The sequence below is a fragment of the Megalops cyprinoides genome, chromosome 10 (assembly GCF_013368585.1).
Source record: "Megalops cyprinoides isolate fMegCyp1 chromosome 10, fMegCyp1.pri, whole genome shotgun sequence".
Lineage (NCBI taxonomy): Eukaryota > Metazoa > Chordata > Actinopteri > Elopiformes > Megalopidae > Megalops > Megalops cyprinoides.
Genome location: NC_050592.1, coordinates 9,370,674 through 9,390,269, shown reverse-complemented (window position 1 = coordinate 9,390,269; position 19,596 = coordinate 9,370,674). Strand labels below are relative to the sequence as shown.

Genomic DNA, 19,596 nt, shown 5'->3' with positions numbered 1-19,596 from the left:
TAGGCATCATAGCTACCTCAGCATGGTGACAAAGGCTCATTCGCACAAGCACCTCGCTCTACATGAGACACAGTTTTCAAAGAGCAGGAGGTGGTTTGTGAAAGGTTTATGAGTGATGGCAGTGGGATGAGAGGAAATGATCTTCCAGTATTTTTTACACTCAAGGAATCAGATGCCACAGCTGGATTTTGGGCATGTGTGGCTGAAGAGGCATATGCGTGATCAGTCAGTTAGTCTTCAGTCTGTCTGGACTACATTTTTTGAAGATCAGTGTTCCAAAAGAGGGCAAGGACTCAAGAAGATCTTTCCAAAAATTGGGTTGTGGTATCTCAGACCATCTACTTGTCAGCAAATTGAATTTCCTGGATTACATCATAGTTCACATCATCTATACATCACAAGGTGACTTCATCTCTTGTGCCGCAGGTGGCAGTAAAAACTTTAATAACCGTCAGTCTACAAACAAATGGAAGAAAATATAAGAAAACAGATATGTTGTATAAAACACTTCTATTTTAGGGAATGTTTCTGCCCAGAATTTTAAATTATCACATACTGTATGACCTCTATCTTTTGAAGATGTGTGATTCATGTTATGTGCACAGTGGATTTGTCAAACTCCAACTGGCTGTTTGATTCTGCAGTCAGAGAGGTTAATAACTACTCAAGTCATGGTTTATATTTTCTCATTAATGCACAAACCCATTTAATGGTTGGATGTCTTATATTGCAGGAACCAAAGTGCTGCTTTTTACTAGCTTGTCCATGATCTCTTTAACCTCTTTTAACCTCTTTTCAATCCTTTGCTCTTTACCATAGCATCACAATACATTAATATCTGTGAGAAAATTGTTTAAGGTGTTATTTCTTTTTGCTCAGCGTTGTCTTTAGCTTTCGAAGGCTTCCATCCATTCACTGATGACGGTAACATATTTAATTGCAATATTACTATTGGCCACCTGAGGGCAGACTTCACCACACTCACTCCCCTTCTGAAAGGAACAATTGTAATATTTATATTTAATAAATATAGTGATTTTTTTCAAATGCTGAAGTTGCATAGGAGCATTTTCAGACATTTGATCTCAAATAATATGTTCTTGTCCTCTGTTGTTGATGTTGCGCTCCTCAGCCAGATTCTTCGATTTCTCTGGTCTGGGCCTCAACAGCCTGTGTATGAGGTAAAAGATTTAGTGATGAGGACAAGGAAGGACAACATCTTCCTCTCATAATCCCTCCTTTATAAAGGCATGGTCGTTGGAACATGGTTTTTACTTGAAAGGGCCCCAGAAGCACCAATATTGAAATAAAGACCGGCTTGCTCACTGATTTTGCAAATACACGAGTCACAGGAGCTGCACTGCTGCCCAGCAAGACTGCGGCTCTCTGTCCGTCCGTCCGCCCCCCCCCCCCCCCCCCCCCCCCCCACATCCTGGCTCATACATGCAAACACAGACATCAGCGAATGTTCCCATGAGTGTTTGGAGTAAAGAGGCAGTGCACCTGTAATTAAGGTGCTGACATGACTGTTGAAAATACCATTGAGGGAGTACTTGGTTTGTCACAGTGTAAAAACAAGAGCTGTCAGTGACTGCTATGGAATGCCATACCAATGGGATAGTTTTGCAAGTTAGAGAGAGATAATGAAGAAGAAGGACTTCAGAAACAATAAGACACAGTTTTTAAGGTAGGGGAGGAAGAGAAACTTTGACCCTGCGATAAAGAGGGGAGACCAAGGTTCAAAGTGTGCGAGGGAGATGAGTGAAGGACAGGGTGTGTTCTCACCCTCGGACAATGTCTACATAGTAGGAATCAAGTTACATTGTGTCACTGACCAAAGTCTGCTTAACGCAGAGTCAAGGATCCTGATTGCAAAATCAAGATAGCAATACCTTGAGCAGGAGTTACTGGAAAGTGAGTTCTGTATGGAATGGTAATTGAGATTACATGTACACACAGCTCAGCTCTGTCCTGCACCACAACTGCCCGTGGATCAGAGAGCCCATCTACAGAATTAATTCCTGGACTTCATTCATTGCGTCAGATCACTGTCTGCCAAAGTACTCTCATCAAAGGGAATTAAGAGTACTCGTCTACAACTTCCATTAAATCTACAAGTAATATATAGTAATATATAGTAATATATATAGTAATATATATATATATATATATATATATATATATATATATATATATATATATATATATGAAGTTTTGTTTAAAACAAACTCTGGTCGTTTTCTTTTTCTGTCTTTTTAAAGTTTTAACATTTCAGGTTAATGTATTGATTAAGACCATAGATGATGACCAGTTTGTGTTTCGCACAATTACGCCCTCCCGTTTACGTCGAAGTCGCGCGTACGAACCCGGATGTAACCAACGCCTAATTGTCGGACTGAGAAGGTAAGTTATTGCTTCTTGTTTTTGGTTTTAAATAGTAAAATAAAACGAGTGCACTTCCACAGTGCTATTTATAGTTGTTGTAATGAACAACGGGAGACCATGTCACTGTATTCAACATGAACTCTAACGTCAGCTTGCTAACTTTTATTTATTATTGCTGGCTGAGCTACCTAGCTAGCTAGCGGCTACCAATGAAGTTTTCGCAACTTTGAAAAGTTTCGAGATTAGCTAACGTTAGCTGACAGGAACTGTCGTTGATTTAAAAGTGAAACATTGTACGGCTTTGTAGGGATTTTAGAAAGACACATGTTTTATAACTAGCAAATTGTCTTGGTAAAGCGTTCAATAGCCAAATGACCCATTCGCTAACGTTAGCTAGGTAGAACTTCATCCATCAGAGGTGAGACCTAGATGAAGTTAAGCCGGGTGTGATTCTTTTGAGCGAGCGAACTGGCTGGACTACACGAAGAGAATTTCAGTAAAACTAAACACAAAGTTATTTAACGTTAAACCAGAAAAAACGCATTTGCTTATCCACTTATCAGCTGGCTACCGGTCTAGCTACATCTGCGACTGATTCGGCTTTGGTTGGTGGCAAGCCAGCAAATTATTAGGAAATTACCTAGTCGAGGAAGTACGGCAGTGTTAGCTAGGCTAGCTGTGGTAGCTAGCTTGTCAATAAAAACTGCTTGCAAGTTAGCTGGACGACTAAAGACAGAAGCTTCTTTCTTGTCAATGCCGTGAATTGTCTGTAATATGCGGAAGTGAGAGGCAGGTTGTCAGCTCGCTAGCTAACATTAGCAGTTTGCAACAAAACAGCTGAGTGTGTTTCTTACTGTATATGTGTGGCTTGCAAATGTTGCGTGTGTCAGAATAGTCTTGCATTTTAGCGCAGTCTTATCTAACGTTTACTGACGTTGGCCAGATTTATTGTTTTATCGGTGTGTGTATAACAATTAGGTTACCCTTCTTTTCATTCTTGAATTTCGAATGAGTCATTTTCTCCTATTAGTACGAATTCATTCCTTCATTAATGCAATGCACATTTAGCGAGGATTTAATTAAGGAAGTGCTTGAATAAATACATTGCGCAAGAAGTTGACAGGCACGCATCTGGTGTCTTATTTAAAAATATACTCCTTTCGTTTTAATTGCTTTTATCCTGTTTTTAATTTTTTTCCTTATGGTATAGATGGCCACATGCAGACTTAGGTTGCTTTAGAGTTGTTTTAACAATGCAAAATGTAGCGGACATAAGAGACCATCTTTTTTTTTTTCTTTGTAGATGCAGACCATAAAGTGTGTTGTTGTGGGGGACGGTGCTGTGGGGAAGACCTGCCTGCTGATCTCCTACACAACCAACAAGTTTCCTTCCGAATATGTCCCAACGGTGAGGATCAGCGGCACGTATATAGCACGTATACAAGGGAATGGGGTGGGGTGCTGAGACGAGGGATAGAGAAAACTTGTCAAGGCTGTGTGAGCTCATTTGTTATGGACTCATATCATTAACTGCTGCAGTAATAGCAACAAAACAGCACATAACTTCATATTAGGTTTAGTTCGTCATTGGATGCTTGTCAGAGTAAATTTTTGGCATTTCGAGTAGTTTTAATGTTTGAATGCTGTAAAGGAAGTGAAAACGTCCAATCGAACCCTGAAGAATAAAACAAACAAACAACCATGGTATGTTAAATCTAAACCATAATAGTAAGGGCAAATGGAAAAAAAATCATTTTACAGTATATTTCTTCCACTTCCATTACGGCTGTGGCCGCTAGTTGTCGCTAGCTGCCCATTCTGCGTTAAAAACCAGAAAGCAACAGGCGATGTCTTCCATCAGTCCGACAATTAGGCGTTGTGTACTGTTCTGTGGGCGTTCTGATTATCGAAAATATTGTTGTTGTGTAATCGAAGTTTTTATATATAACTTGACCCTCTAGTATGTAAACAGCATTTTGTATTTAGCGATATTAAATAGAATATGTTCTGTTAACGTCAACAACAGTGAATGGTTTTATTAGACTATAATTGTAAAAGTTTCCTCTGGAAACTATTTACCTGTCATTAAAATGTCAATGAGCAGAATATTCACCATTAAATATATGTACACAAATAAAAACCGAAAATATTATCTCTGCACAAATCTAATAACATTGTTGTAGAAATGATTTATATATATATATATATATATATATATATATATATATTCATTTATTTGTAAAAGCTACTTTTTATATGTAAACTCTTGTTCCCTCTTCTGTCTTTCTCTCTCTCTCAGGTGTTTGATAACTATGCAGTCACAGTTATGATCGGTGGGGAGCCTTACACACTTGGACTGTTTGATACAGCAGGTAAAATAGTCTCTTTCAACACCATGTCCATGTGCTGCTAACACACCTCTCTTTGTCATTGCTAAAGTGGCACATTGTACTTGGCATTTCTGTTTAGAGTTTTGTGGTGTCCAGTCAGCTTGTCTGTTTAACTTGAACCTTTTCCCACAATTCCTCTCAGGACAGGAAGATTATGATAGGCTGCGGCCCCTTAGTTACCCCCAGACCGATGTCTTCCTCGTCTGCTTCTCCGTTGTATCTCCTTCCTCATTTGAGAATGTTCGGGAGAAGGTCAGTTTTGCTCTGTCGTGCTCAATGTGTTTGATGTCGATGATTGGTTTGTCTTGCACATGGTGTGTATTTGTGTGTGACTTTGTGTGGGAACATTTGTCGATTTGTCGTTTGTTTGGCTTTGTTGATCGTGTAGTGCTGTAAATGTTCTTTCAGTATTTTCATGCGTACATGCTGTGAACTTGGCAGTTCAGGTATACATTGTTCTACTGTTTTTAAAATTTGTATGCATATGCTGTAACATCTCTCTCTCTCTCGCCCTCTCCTTCTCAGTGGGTACCTGAGATCTCTCACCACTGTCCTCGCACACCTTTTCTGCTGGTGGGAACACAGGTTGACCTCAGGGATGACAGCAACACAGTGGAGAAGCTAGCCAAGAACAAACAGCGCCCCCTATCTCCCGAGAGTGGTGACAAGCTCGCTCGGGACCTGCGCGCTGTTAAGTATGTGGAGTGCTCTGCCCTCACGCAGGTATGGATCTTTATTCCCAGATATACTTATGCCAATATGACAAAGCAATGATGTAACAGAACAAAAACCTGCATACATGGTCATGGTATGTCGCTAGGAATACTGTTGCGAGAGACTGTACTTATAAGCGCTTACCAAAAGTACCTGCATTACAGCTAATCCACAAGTACCAAGCTCTGATTTCTCCCTCCTCCAGACTAGAAGTGGATTTTAGAATCACATGAAAATTCTCATGACTCACTTTGCATTTTTAACAGATGTACATGTGTATAAATTTGCTTACAAGGCAAAAATATGTAATCTTTTTAAAAACGTCTATAGCATGGTATACCATTAGGTATGTTAATGGGATTTCATAGAAATTGGTAAGATGAAATATTTAAGCTGCAGTTAGCTTGGAGGCTCATTAATATTCTCTGCAGTACTGTATGTATCTGGAGATTTTGTCTAAAGCTGTGATGTACTGCATTGGAGTGGTTTGTGTTGAATGTGTAAGTACATTTTGTCGCAGTTGGCCATGAATAAACTAGCCCGACCTCTCCAGCATCTTTGATTTCTCTGGAGGGGAACTATGTGATTGAACTGCAGGTACCAACAGCCTGTAGCCTTTCTGCATCGTTAATGTGATGTTAAACTGTATGAGTATGTAAGCCAGGCACAATTGCTTTTCAGTGTAGAGTTCACTCGGATTTACTATATTTACTCTTGTGCCATGTTTTATCAGTTTTTATATGTTTAATTAAAACAGTCATTAATAATTAAATAAATAATTATAATATTTACATCAGTGTAAATGCCGGTATGGTCAAAACTATCTGTCTGGCATTATGTGTGTGTCTTTATATATGGAATCAATTCTTCCTCTCTTGTCTTTCCCAGCGTGGACTGAAGAATGTGTTTGATGAGGCCATCTTGGCAGCGCTGGAACCCCCTGAGACCAAGCCTAAGAAACGCTGCACTTTGCTATAGAGAGAGAGAGAGAGAGAGAGAGAGAGAGAGAGAGGAGGAGAGGTGGAAAGAGAAAGTAAGACAGGACGATGGGGGGGGGGAACGGGGAGGGATGCGACACTCGGTGAAGAGGGGAGAGTCCGGACGGGAGTGAAAAGAGCGGGAAAGGGGTGCGGGTGAAATGCCACACGAAACGCGGAAACATATTTGTACACTGTGCTAGCGGTAAGGCCTGAAATTGGGAGACGGGTGCATCGGCACTCTCCTAACCGCCACACAGCCCCTTTCTCCTTTTTTTTTTTTTTTTACTGCTAGACACTTTTTTGAATTAGTTTGTTTTTTATTACCGTACCACATAGACATTAGGAGAGAAGGACAAGGAGATGGTTCAGAAATATTTTGGTTTACTTCAAGGCCAGAATTTTGCTAACTGTAATTACAAACGATGGACAAGCTGGTTGGATCTGTTTGCCTCCGCCTGCTGGCTCATCATGGGAACTTCAAGTGCATTGTCTCTGGTAATGTACTGCCTCTTGCAGGCAATGCACAGAACTGAATTTATATATTTTCCTTTTTTGATGTATTAATATTATGAATATTGTATTTTTTTTTTTTTGTTTGGGGAATTTTTAGCGGTTATACATTTTGAAAAACTTGAGTTTTTTATTATTATTTTTATTATTATTTTATGATTTGTTACGATAGTTTTTGTTAGAATACCATTTGGTTGTGATTCATGAATAACAACAGTTAGTTATTTTAAATAACTGATCTTAATAATAATAATAACAATAATAATAAGGATCTTTTTTTAGCTATTTCTGGGTGTTTGTAATCACAGAATGTTTGTAATAAAAATGGTTTAACTTACACAAAAAGGTCTTGTATGTCAAATATGTGTGGATGTCACCGTAAACGGACACATACAACACTTTTCATTGTCCAGCATGTACTGTTATAGAGAAGACTGTTTATTAAATCAAGTTAACTATAAAGTGCTGTATCTGGAGTGACAGACTGACAGCAGAACATATTTCACAACACAACAATACTAAAACAAACTGGTCATCAAAACAGAGTCACAAACGATGGAAGCAAGGAGCAAATGGTGGTCATTGGTGTTTCTGGAGTACGACACAGGATGAATGGAAAATACTCTCGGGCAGGCAGATAAAAATGAGATGGGCATACAAATAAATACAGAGAATAGTAACAGACTGATAGAACAATATAAATATAGCATATATAGTGTACATATAAAGACATGTAAAGAGGTAGCTATAGCCTAACTTGGAATATAGCCATATATGAAGATGCATAATAGTACCTAATAGAATTGTTACTTTCTGTTACTTTTGCTAGTATCGGCTGTAAAAGCTTTGTCAGTTTGTGAATTAGTTGTAATGTAGGACATGGTGTGTGTGTGTGTGTGTGTGTGTGTGTGTGTGTGTAACCATCAAAATGAGTGCTGATTGCATGTAACAATATTATTATGTGTGTATGTGTAGCGTGCATAGTAGAGAACATTTCTTCTAAAGCTAAGCAATTATACTCCTGTCCCATAGCATAAATACATTTCCCAGAAGCCCTTTTGTACACAAGCTCTCTAGCAATGATGGTTAGTTAGAAAGACATTATGGGAAGTGAAGTGCAATTATGCTACTGAAACATCTAATTCGGTCAGTTGCTATGCTCCATGACACATTTCTGTATGGTTACGACAGGTTTAATCAGAGAAGTAGCTGACAAGAGGATGTATGTGTCCATCTCAACACTCGCCTGTCATTTCCAGAGCAGTGCAGTGTGTATTCAGTGTTTAGACCCCCATCTCAGTGCAACGCCAGTGTTATGTCATGACCAGTCAGCGTGAGTATACTGTATGGATCCTCACAGTCTCCATGTTGAGGACTGTATTTTCCTGCCCATGTGCGTGTACTGTGTGTGCTCCCTCTGTCTCATTCTTTGCAGGTGTGGATGAGCACAGTGTTCTTGCACTGCTGGCAGCGGACTGAGCAGCACCAGGAGAACTTGCAGGAGCATCGCTGCACCACTTCGGCCCGGCCCGCGCGGAACCCGGGCCCACAGCACACCAGCTCACACCCGTCAGGGGCCAGGCGGGAGGTTCCTGATGGGGGACAGGAGGGGATGAGGGGGAGATGTTAGCGGCACGCGAGGAGCAGTTGCACTGTTACGAAAAGCAACGTCATTTCAGAGACAATTTACATAATGTAGTTCGACATAGTCAAGCACAGAGGAGCTGATGTGTGCGTTGTCATTTCGGTTTTAGCATTTGCGGTGCCAAGGAAGTGTACCTAACCACAGTGCAGTGCAGTGTAGACTGTTTCCTGGGTACAGAGCACACGATCCATGCTGTGCACTTGCAATCTGCCAGTCAAAGTACTGCATTTTCTTTTGAGCTTCAGAGAACTCACTGGCCACTTCCCTGTCAGAGCTCAGTTTTCCAGAGCATTCTCCTTTTTTAAAAAAAAAAAAAAAGAAGCCGTATGAAACAGCTTGAGCTCCACTAAACTACTAGCAATCAAGAGGCACTTGTATGTTATGAAAAGGGCAGAGGAGGTACATTCCCCTGCAGTGCCGTGTGAGATGTCTCAGATGCTCCGTCAGGCTGTCAGAGTTAATGAGCATGCTTGGTGCTGCAGTGCAGTAGAATGCAGGAGAGGGTGCTCACCGTTACAGCGTCGGCCCGCCGTGCCTGGAATCCCGTTGTCGGGGTCGAGGCGGCAGAAGTCCGGGGAGGCCGACAGGTACACCAGGTCACGGGCCGCGGGGGGTTTGACCTGGGGGTCCCGGGGCAGCAAGGCCGGTCTGGATCCCACTCGAGAGAGACGCACCTGGGAGAGGCCACACTGATTAGGGGAGGGGTGTAGCAGTACCTACCCACTTACCCACTGCCACTAATGCAGGATGTCTGAGCGGGAGACAGTGACTGAAAGGGTGCTGGAAAAACTTGATTAAAGCCTGTCCTGAAAGAAATGGGGTTCAGAGTAAGGACTGCACTGCATTACATTATGCATTATTGTCATTTAGCAGATGCTCCTATCCAGAGCAACTTACATGTGTTACGGTTTTTACATGTTGTCTATTTAGCTGGATAATTACTGAGGATATTTATTTATCTGAGGGTATTTACAGCTGGTTATTTACTGAGGCAATTGTGGGTTAAGTACCTTGCCCAAGGGTACAGCAGCAGTGCCCCAGCGGGGAATCAAACTAGCAATCTTTTGGTTACAAGCCCTGCTCCCTACCACTATGCTACACTGCCGCCCCTGTGCTCTTAGTTGAAGGCACTCACAATGTCACCCCTTGAGGCCACATGGCACAGACTGCACCTGTCAGCGACTGCAGCGTGTTGTGACCCCGTCACCCACCTCAGTGGCCCCGTCAAAGCGTTCCTTTAGCACCGCCCCCACGCGCCTGAAGGGTGGCATCACCTTCCAGCAGGTCCTGAGCTCGCAGGAGCCAGACACCCCGTGGCACTTGCACTCCACCTGCATGTTGTGGAGGATGGCCTGGGGGGAGGAGGCAGAGGAAAAACAGGGAAGGTGGGAGGTGGTTTGGAGAGAGGGATGGGGAAGTTATAAGCACACTACGGTCACAGTTACAACAGTAGCTTCAATGCTGAATTCCATTTGTTTCATGCTTAAAACATTCAGTATTTTGAAGTTAAGTCTCATTTTGGAATGCTTCCCCACCTTCCTCCCGGCCTCGTTGTTATGGATGTTCATAAGTGGTCGCCCCAGTGATAGCCCCTTAGCGCGCTCCGGTTCGTCCACAAACGTTTGGGAAAATGCCACCCCGTAGGACAGGTTATCTGAGCACCCGGACCACTGGAAGCCTTGGAGAAATGGAGTTAACACAATGTACACACACTGTCTAACAAGCGTGCCTGTACTCCACCAACACTGCAACACCTTCACCATGACAATAACAAGGGAGGAGTGGCACACAGTCAGGTCAGCAGATTTAAATAGTAAGATCTGTCTTAACAACTACAGTCAGAATTCAGTTTTGAAGAAGAACGTCACTAACGGAGTATGTGCTGAATGGTCAAACGGACAGGAGAAGACAATAGGTATTTGTGAACAGAAACGTAGGTGCCGGGATACCATTTCTGACCACCCTGAGCTTTTTGACAATGTGGAACCCTTCCGCTTTGACAGACATATTACTGTGCACTCCTTTACTCTATACCTGCGCTCTTGTCCGTTTGGTGCTCTGCCAGGTAGACAGGTGAGAGCACCTGGGTCTGACTTAATGTGGCAGCGCGACAGCCAAGAAGGCTTAGGAACCGTCAGCGACTGACTCACCTTCAGGACTGACTCCCCTGACCTTCCTGTCACATCCGCACCTCTCCAGCTCCCCCCGGCTGCAGCCCCGCGTCACTGCGACGGCCACCGCCGCCGAGGACAGGGCGTGCACGAAGGCGGCCTCACGCGTACCTGCGCAAGCGTTAACCAGCGCGCATCACATTACGTCACATAACATCACATTACAGTACATCACATCACATTACATCGCATTAATGGCATTTAGCGGACGCTCTTACTCAGAGCGACTTATATAGGTTGCAGTTTTTACGCATTATCCGTTTATACAGCTGGATATTTACTGAGGTGCACTAATGGGGAATCAAACTAGCATCATTTCAGTTATGTGCCCTTACTCCTTACGAATCACCCACTGCTGCTGACAAGGGTAAGGCACTGCAATGTTCAGGTATTCACTGAACGTCCCAGTGTCCAAGTCAACGGTGGTGCCATTGTAGGAGTTAAAAGTCATAGTGCTTGTATTTATAACTGTCATAGTCATCGTAGAAATAATTGTGTTCGAATGATTATGCTCACCCTGGCTCATGACCCTCCCAAACACATTGACTCCACGGGGGGTGGTGGAGCAGTTCCATCGGCGATTGCGGAACTGGTGTTGACACTGGTTTTCACACACATACCAGGGTCACCAAACGCAGAGAATAACAGGTCAGCTCAGGCCACACCAGACACAAACTGAGTGACAAACAGACTGAACATCACAGCACTCGGTTTTTCTGTCAGATGTGACTTTACTGGGCCAGAGAAGCAGACAAATGTTAACAAGGTGACTCATCAAGTACTGTGCTTACTTGCTAAACTGATAATATTGGCCTTTAAGGCAAACTATTAAAAAGTTGTAAAGCAACATTTCAATAGCTCGCCCAACAGTACAATATAAATTTTGCCTATAACAGCTGTAGTGTAATGTACAGTAAGTATGTACAGTAAGTATGCACAGTAAGTATGTACAGTAAGTATGCACAGTAAGTATGTACAGTAAGTATGATACGCTTCTCTTCCTCTCACCTCCTCGATGACCATCTCGGCTGCCCTGCGCACAGACTCCATCACCTCCCCTCGGGCCCTGCACACCCCCACCTGCCCCACTGACAGCCCCCGGAGCCGGCCGCAGGGGATGGCGCCCGACACGGGGCGGGAGCGGGGCATCCTCGCCAGCGAGCTGGGGGGGAGGGCACACGGGAGACACACTAGCACTCAGAGTGACACAGAGCACCGCATTGTCCACACAGTGCTCCTTGACACGCACACACACACACACACAAAACGCTGACTTACAGCCAGTTGGTTGCCGCGGTAGGGTAGGTTGCCCATAGCAACAACAGGAGGAGGAGGAGGAGGAGGAGTTGTCCCGTGAGATTCGCAGTAGAGGCAGTTGGCATCAGACTGTCTGTCTGTCTGTCTGTGTCTGCAGGTCTGTGTCTGTGTAAGGCAAGCGTGCCTGTTTGGCTTTTATCCTTTGTAAGTCTCACTGTAGCGCTGTCTCACTCTCCCTGTATTTGTGTCCCTTCTGTTTTTTTTGGCTGTCCAACCGTATCTTTTTGTTGGTCAGTTGGGGATGATCCCCTCATATCTGTTGATTGAGAAAAAATACATTGTACAAAATACATCATCATTATCACCATGCATAATTGTCATTAATTAGGAAAATGAAAGTAATTGTCATCCTCAGGAAGTTCTGCTCCCATTCACTACATTTGTCAGTTTCTATAGGCTATTACATGCAACACTTAGCCTTTACTTTGTTTTACTCTTTGTCTGACACATTCTGGAGGCAGTTAACAGAGCTGGATATAATAGAATAACACTTTGGTCCAGAGGACCACAGCAATTTAGTGATTTAATTATATGTAATTCATAGCAGTGTACGCTAGTATAACACTGTATAGTTCACTCACTGCTGAGAGTATTAAACAGGAAAGTAGACCACAGAGCCGTATAAATCTGTGTATTTACAAACAGCAGATGGCGCTGTTTCATCAGCTTTACCCCGAAATGGGCCACAAAATTCATGCAAGGGCCCTAATTTTAGGACACTGTAAGGTAAATTTATAATAATCAAAATCAGAAAAATAATGAATCAAGCAGTCTCCTTACCATTGCCCGGTTCTGTCAAGATATTAGGCTGCAAGAAAATGTTGCTCCAGAGACCTGTCTGATTGTGCTGTTTTGAATATTAAATCCAGTATTTTTTGTGCAAGAATAATGTACAACTGAAGAAATGGCTAATTGTTCTACATTAATTTTTACAGGAGTATCATTATAAGGACATCTGAAATTATATTACTATTTAAAGATTACTAAAATTTACACCAAAATTTTCCTAATCAGTTTGCTTATAACAAGTTAATGACAGATAATAATCATCCAGGTAATGTTACTGTTTCTGTTCATCTATCCTTTTGGCTGTATTTATTCTCTCTCTCTTTCACTTTCATTGTCATCAGCCTTCTTTTTATTGAGAGAGATTAAATTATTCTCACAAATTGAATAAACCAGATCTTAGCTCAAGTACACTGGTGTATTCAAAGTTAATGCCAAATAGCATCGGGTAGGCCGAAATATCTCTGCAAAAATCCTTCAAAGCTGAGCAGATAAGTATGCAAAAAGAATGGTTAATTCCACCTGGTTGAAAGAGTTCCTGCTTTCTTGCCCCCAAAAAAGTACAACGGAGTAGGTCAGTCCAGTAGAGACAAGAGAAAGAGTGAGGATGGTGGGAGAGAAGAGAGGTTTTAAAGGAGGGAGGAGAAGGAGGGAGTGATATAGGGTGACAGGGAGGGGAGTGTAGTAGTTACATGACAGTACATTATCACTGACACTGAGAGATGGCTAGAGTAGTTAAGGTTATCACAAGACATAATACAGGACACAGAGTTGAATTACAGCAATATACAATATAGTGTATGTGTTTGTACATGCATGCGAACATCCAGTTGTAGGGATATGAGAGCGGTGTGTAAGGACATGCCCTATGAAGGCACCAGGTCCTTGTTAAAGTCTCCGAGGTCATGCCCGCTGTGTTCAAAGATGCTGCAAATGAAGAGAAACGCATACCATGTAGTTTTGGAATAAAGACATGAAACAATAGGCGTCTATGGGATGTCCACACAAAGATTGTGACACAAACTTGTGTGTATGTCCGTTACCTAATGTTTAATTTTCCCAAACTTTGTTGCTCATTTTACGAGTTCCCCCTCCCTCCCTCCATCTCCCTCGCTCCCTCTCTCCCTCTCCCTCTTTCTCTGCTTCTTAGTATTGTCTTAGAAGAAGGGGTGACATTTAGACAAGGAGGAGAAAACACACTGCCGACAAATATTGGAACTGAGGCAAATAAATCACCGAGGGTGAGGAGGGGGAAAGCAATGGCGAGGTAGGTGGCTGGGGGGACACGGAGAGACATTACCGAGAGCGGAACTGACGGGGGGGGGGGGGTCTCTAAATCTCAAAGGAAGTAAAAAAGAAAGATTTGGAAATGGAGATACTCACAGAAAAAATTGTACAACACAAACGTACATATTTTATTTTACACACACACACACACATATACGTATGTACAACAGACAATTAATAATAGAGAGGTGGCCCTTTTTAAAAGAAGGACGTTTTATTTTGCAAGATCCCTCCACATTCAGCGCAGAGGCTTTTATGGAGGAGGAGTAACAGAGTAACGCGGGTGCTGTGATGGGCTGTCATTTCCTGTCTCCCTAACCCTCCTTCCCACCGCCGACTCGCTCCCATCCACTCATGCGCTCAGTCATTCTTCCCCCAAACACTTTCGCTTCCTCTTTGCCCTGTCTTTCTCTACCTTCGAACAAAAGTCCTAAATGTCACTTGAGATATAAGCGACTATCCTTAGCGCACCTCAACATGAGCAGACTTAGCCCCACCTTTGACAGTGAATTGAAACTGCAAACGGCCTTCAACCTGTCTCAGAGAGTTGTAGGACTCATGCCTCCCCCTGTAATAAGCTTTTTCATAAAACTAGAATTGATCTGTTTCGTATCAGTGGTGCTGTAACATTTTTATTGTAGCTAAAACTCTGTCCACATCTATAATTTAAACTTTTCTTGTCATATTGTATTGTGATTGCATTTTGATGTCTCGCTGATTAATTTGAAATCACAATTAGTGCTCTATATCAGTGAAGCAGTGCTCTGGTGAACCAGTGCTCTATATTTATGGACAATATACTGGTGTGCAGCAGATTCCTGTTGAGAATGTGCAGTACCGGAGGTTGTACACAAGAGGACATACACTGTTACTGTTGTCAGATGGATATATTAATGCCCCCTCATCCAAGGTCTTCATACTGAGTGTAATATCCTCCCTGTAGTGCAGTGAGTTAGAGAAAATACATCTGTAGTTTACACTCTTCGCAATTCACTGTGCCAGACGTACAAACCAACTGCTTTTGTGTCATCGCTCTGCAATCACAAAAGTCTGTACTTTTGTGTCCGCTGCCTCCCCTGTATTTATGGCCGGGATGGTCACAAATTGGGCAAACTCCAGTGTGGGCATCTGGTGCAGTTCCCCCAGGCATGATATCACCCTGGCAGATGTGGTTCCCGGTCCTTTGGAGAACCATAACTCTGGCCTTGTCTGGAGCCCCTGCCAGGGCCCGGCAGGTTGGAGATCACCGCTGTCTTGCTCCCTCTTTCACTCCGCAGTGTCGTATTATCTCTCCGTTTCCCGTCTCCGTCAGTGACGTCTTCTCCTGTATCCCCCGGCAACCGCACGGCATTGTGCGCCCAGTGTTCCGTCCGGCGCCTCTGTTATACTCATCCCTCCATCCCTTCACCCCTCTCTCGTAAATAACACCCCCCTCTATCTCCTTCGCTGTAAGTCTCCCTTTCTCACTTGAGGGTATAGAACATATATTGTGTTAACCCTCTCTCCTTGGGTGGCTCTGTTAATGTGCTGTCATGTCCAGTCAGTCTGAAAATTCTGTGTTAAACTCTCCTTTCTTGTTTTCTCTTACTCAGCCTGCCCCCCCTGCTCTCTCTCTCAAACTTTTTTACTCTTTAATGTTGTACCAAAAAATATAAGGTTATGGTCTGAACTGATATTATGGTGTTTTATGTGTTCATTGAGTGACGCAGTGTGAGCAGATATGTAAAGTGTGTGACTAAGGGTGCCTCTGTGTTTTTGCATGTTTGTATGTCTCAGCGTCTGTGTGAGTCATGGTGCTGTGTACTGATTACTATTGGATGGCCAGTTGACCTCATTCTGAAAAGGTTGCTCCTGGTAACCGCAGACAGCCATAGTAGTATTATGGGATGGAAGTTTGACCCCCCCCCGTCCTCTCCTCCTCCCGCGACACATGGTTTTTCATTTAAAAATTTAACCCCGCAGTCAGCATATACACCAACACAGCACACATACCTTACTCACTACTCTGCCCTGTAAATCCCTGGAATGCATCAATAGAACAAATATTCTCCACATTCGCGCGTTATGTATACACAGACCTATGTTTTGTGACATCCACCAAGACTTTCTCTGAAAACATGAACAGCAAACATGCAGACACATCTCCTTTTGCTTGATACATCCATAGACAGTGAGGTGGTCAAGGTTGGATTGTGAAGTATGTATCATGGAGTGCCCCTTTTCATAGCTCTGTTGTTATAGTCTATCCTGGACTGAGGGTGATCACCTGATAATTTCTACGTGCTTTGGAATTGCTAGCTTGCATCTGCTTTGTTGTATTTTCCTCCAAAACAGTCTTCTGCCTTACAGTGAATAGACTAGCTCCGCTGTTGTAAATTTTCAGCTTTGCCCTTTCTTTTATATTAGATTGCGTTGCAAAGTGATGTTGACTTGGCGTAATACAAAGTTAATGTCATATGTATTCTAATGACATCATACAATTCCTTTGGCGTGTGCAAAGGACACAGCACCAAATGCCTTCATGGACACTGTGTTTCCTTGCCCAAAGCTGCAGGCTGTCATGCCCACTGTAAAGACACTTAGACAGTGCAGTGGGAGGGTGAATTAGCACTCTGATTATTACGGGATGGCAGTGGGGGGAGGGGGTTGCTGTGGTTATTATGGGATGTGTGTGTTGTTAGGCGGGAGAGAGCAGGAATGGGGTGTGTGTGTGTGTGTGGGGGGGGGGGGGTGGAGTGGAGGGGGTGCAGAAAAAAAAAATGGTGGAGTATTATGGTCTGGCTTGGCCCCTTGTTGCTGTGGCACCTGCGTATGTGCCTGTGTGCATATTATGGGATGTCCATCCTGAGGTATGATATAAGAGAGGGCAATGCTTAAAGAGAGAGTAGTGTCTAAAAATGCCTTAAGTGGACACTGCAGGCTGTAAAGCAGGCAAAGAGAAAGACAGCAGTTAGAGATGGGGAGAAATCAAACATCGTAATTGGATAGGAGAGCTCAAGACTGTACTGGGTTATAAAAAAATTGGTTCCATTAAGATTTGTATTAGCTTCAGCCAAGTAAAACTACAGATTTGCAATTGGTGTATGTAAACATGCATTTGAATGGTTTAAAGAAATGATTGTGTCCAAACCAAAATGCTGTAGTTGATTTCATAATAGCAGTATAGTACTGCATGAAGTTGAAATACAGACTAAATGGGCAAATCACCTCATTTAGTAATAATGGCTTTTAGTTTTTAAGTTATTTTTGGCATAAAATCTCACAAAACCTAAGGCATTTTTCTGGATGTCTGGCAGTGTTTTAGCATATATGAGCCAATGTCAGTGTATTTGTGTGTCTGCTGGTGTGTTTACCAGTCATCCATTCTCCATGCCCACCTGCCTGTCTCTGTCTATAAATCCACCTGTTTTACTCAGTCTCTTATACTGTGTGTGTCAAAGATGTCTTGACACGTGTCTCTGTACACATCTTCAAGATGTTCTGATGTACTGCTTGTCTTCCCATCCCTCCTTAGTCCTGTATGGCTACCTGCTTATTTCTACCTGTTTGTTTTGGACTGACTGTCTCCGTGTCTCTACAGATCTTTGCCTGACCGTTTGTATGTTAGTCCATCTTTCTGTCTGTCTGTCCTCTTAACAAACCTCCTTTGTCCAGGCATGAAGTGAAATTATGGGATGTCGGGAGCGAAGGGGGAGAGTATTATGGTGTGTCTTTTGGCTTCCATAGTAACCTGATCCCCCCCCCAACCGGCCTTATCCACAACAGCCGACCTAGGACGAGTATTATGGGCTGTAGTTTCTGCTTACAGGGAAAGACTATTATGGGATGTTTGGTGACTACGTGTGTGGGGTGTGTGTCGGGGGAGGGTTTCTATGACAACCACCCCCCTTCTCCCTCCTGATTGGTGATTATGGGATGCTGTCTCCCCCCCCCCCCCCCAGCCCAGAACCCTCAATCTCCATGGTGACTGAGCTGGTGGAGAAAAAAGGTGAGAGAGCATGCTCCATTTCCGTTGCTCTTTGCACAAGCACAGAGGCCTGCTGTATGAAAATGAACACCACACGAAATGCGGGACAAAAAGGGGAGGAGGCGAAGCAGAGCAAAAGATCTGTCAAAATAAGCATTTGCTGAGTCAGAGATAATGGAGGATGGATGGTGTGCTACAAGAGACACAATTAAAACCTTACCAAGCCAATCAATGGAAAAAGAGATCCAGAAGGGTACAGGCAAATGGAAATGTAAGGTAAAACAAACTACAGTGCCAACAGTCGTTTTCAATCAAGACTTGGGGACTTACCCTCCACTCTTAAGAATAGTAAGGGAAGTACGATTTTCTGTTATTCTCTAGGGTCCATGTACGGCACTTCAGGTACTTACCATGTCCACACTAAAAAAAGAACTTCACAGTCACATTATGGATAACCTTAACACACAGCACGTGTTCATATATATAAAAACGTAAGTATTCTGTCCATTGTGATTAGGCCTTATACTCCTGTTGTGGCCTTGCTTTGAAAAGTAGATGTGGAGAGAGCCCTTGCCCTTGCCATGAAACAAGCAGCTGTGATTCTGGGCCAGCTTTATAATAGTGTAGTATACCTTACCTGAACCAGACTACTCTTAGCCTGGACAAGCTTAGTACTTGACCCTGTCTGACTCTCTGTGTATTCCTATCTGTCCCTACACATATATCTGACAGATTTGACCAGTATGAATAATTTAAAGTGATGGATATCCATTTTATGGCACGACCTTACAATCGGGATGAAGTATATTTTAGGCAGTTTTATGCCATGACCTTACCAATCATGGGGTCAATACTTGTGTACATTGTGTATATACATTTCTGCAGTGCATACCAACTACACACACACTTTGTATGAGTGTGGTGCATACTACGAGCAAATGTGCATAGTGTAGTCTAACCTTGTACTCTACTACAAGTACACTAATGTGGGGTGAGAAAGTTTATACATTAAAAGTCACCGTGCCTTGTGCACAGCACTGAGACTAGGTGTTTGCAGTGTCCATCTGTACGTATCTGCTACTGGAGTAGTTGCCTTGCGTATAGGAACAATATATCCTTGAGCACATACAGTGGTCCATTTGGGCAGTACCTTGTGTACAGTGTATACATGCAAGGGAGACAGCAGTGGAATATTATGGTCTGTCACAAGTGGCGTGGAGTTCCCCTGGAGACCATGTGACTTGTAATTTTTTCTCTTTTGGAGTTGTGCTTATTATGGGATGTCAGTGACTGCTTACGAGTATTATGGGATGGCGAGCAAGGCGGGTGGGGGACTGTCTCCATAGCAACGTTGGTTGCTAGGGGGCCGGAAATAGCGAAATGGGGAAGGGAGTGGAGGGGGGGGTGATTATTATGGTCTGTACGTTGCGAGGTAACTATGCAG

General features: G+C 43.1%; 2 protein-coding genes across 2 annotated transcripts; one reads left to right on the top strand and one right to left on the bottom strand.

The window, feature by feature from the left end:
- Nucleotides 1-2,363: 2,363 nt before the first annotated feature.
- On the top strand, nucleotides 2,364-6,843 carry cdc42l (cell division cycle 42, like). The gene is made up of 6 exons (XM_036538299.1): nucleotides 2,364-2,403; nucleotides 3,689-3,793; nucleotides 4,685-4,757; nucleotides 4,918-5,027; nucleotides 5,301-5,498; nucleotides 6,378-6,843. The coding sequence occupies exons 2-6, from the start codon at nucleotides 3,689-3,691 to the stop codon at nucleotides 6,465-6,467; spliced, it is 576 nt and encodes a 191-aa protein (XP_036394192.1). The 5' UTR covers nucleotides 2,364-2,403; the 3' UTR covers nucleotides 6,468-6,843.
- Nucleotides 6,844-8,401: 1,558 nt separating this feature from the next.
- Nucleotides 8,402-12,177, bottom strand: wnt4b (wingless-type MMTV integration site family, member 4b). The gene is made up of 8 exons (XM_036538262.1): nucleotides 12,074-12,177; nucleotides 11,804-11,957; nucleotides 11,312-11,396; nucleotides 10,775-10,906; nucleotides 10,160-10,302; nucleotides 9,836-9,976; nucleotides 9,136-9,298; nucleotides 8,402-8,571 (listed from the first exon to the last, which is right to left on the bottom strand). Exons 1-8 carry the CDS (start codon nucleotides 12,175-12,177, stop codon nucleotides 8,402-8,404), a joined length of 1,092 nt encoding a protein of 363 aa, XP_036394155.1.
- Between the last annotated feature and the right edge of the window lie 7,419 nt (nucleotides 12,178-19,596).

Coding starts and splice junctions, on each gene's coding strand:
- cdc42l (XM_036538299.1), top strand. CDS start 3,689: ATGCAGACCATAAAGTGTGTTGTTGTGGGGGACGGTGCTGTGGGGAAG. Junction 4,758..4,917: donor TGGACTGTTTGATACAGCAG/GTAAAATAGTCT, acceptor AATTCCTCTCAG/GACAGGAAGATTATGATAGG. Junction 5,499..6,377: donor AGTGCTCTGCCCTCACGCAG/GTATGGATCTTT, acceptor TGTCTTTCCCAG/CGTGGACTGAAGAATGTGTT.
- wnt4b (XM_036538262.1), bottom strand. CDS start 12,177: ATGCCAACTGCCTCTACTGCGAATCTCACGGGACAACTCCTCCTCCTC. Junction 10,303..10,774: donor CAGGGGAGTCAGTCCTGAAG/GTGAGTCAGTCG, acceptor CATTTCTCCAAG/GCTTCCAGTGGTCCGGGTGC. Junction 9,299..9,835: donor GCTTTGACGGGGCCACTGAG/GTGGGTGACGGG, acceptor GGCCTCTCCCAG/GTGCGTCTCTCTCGAGTGGG.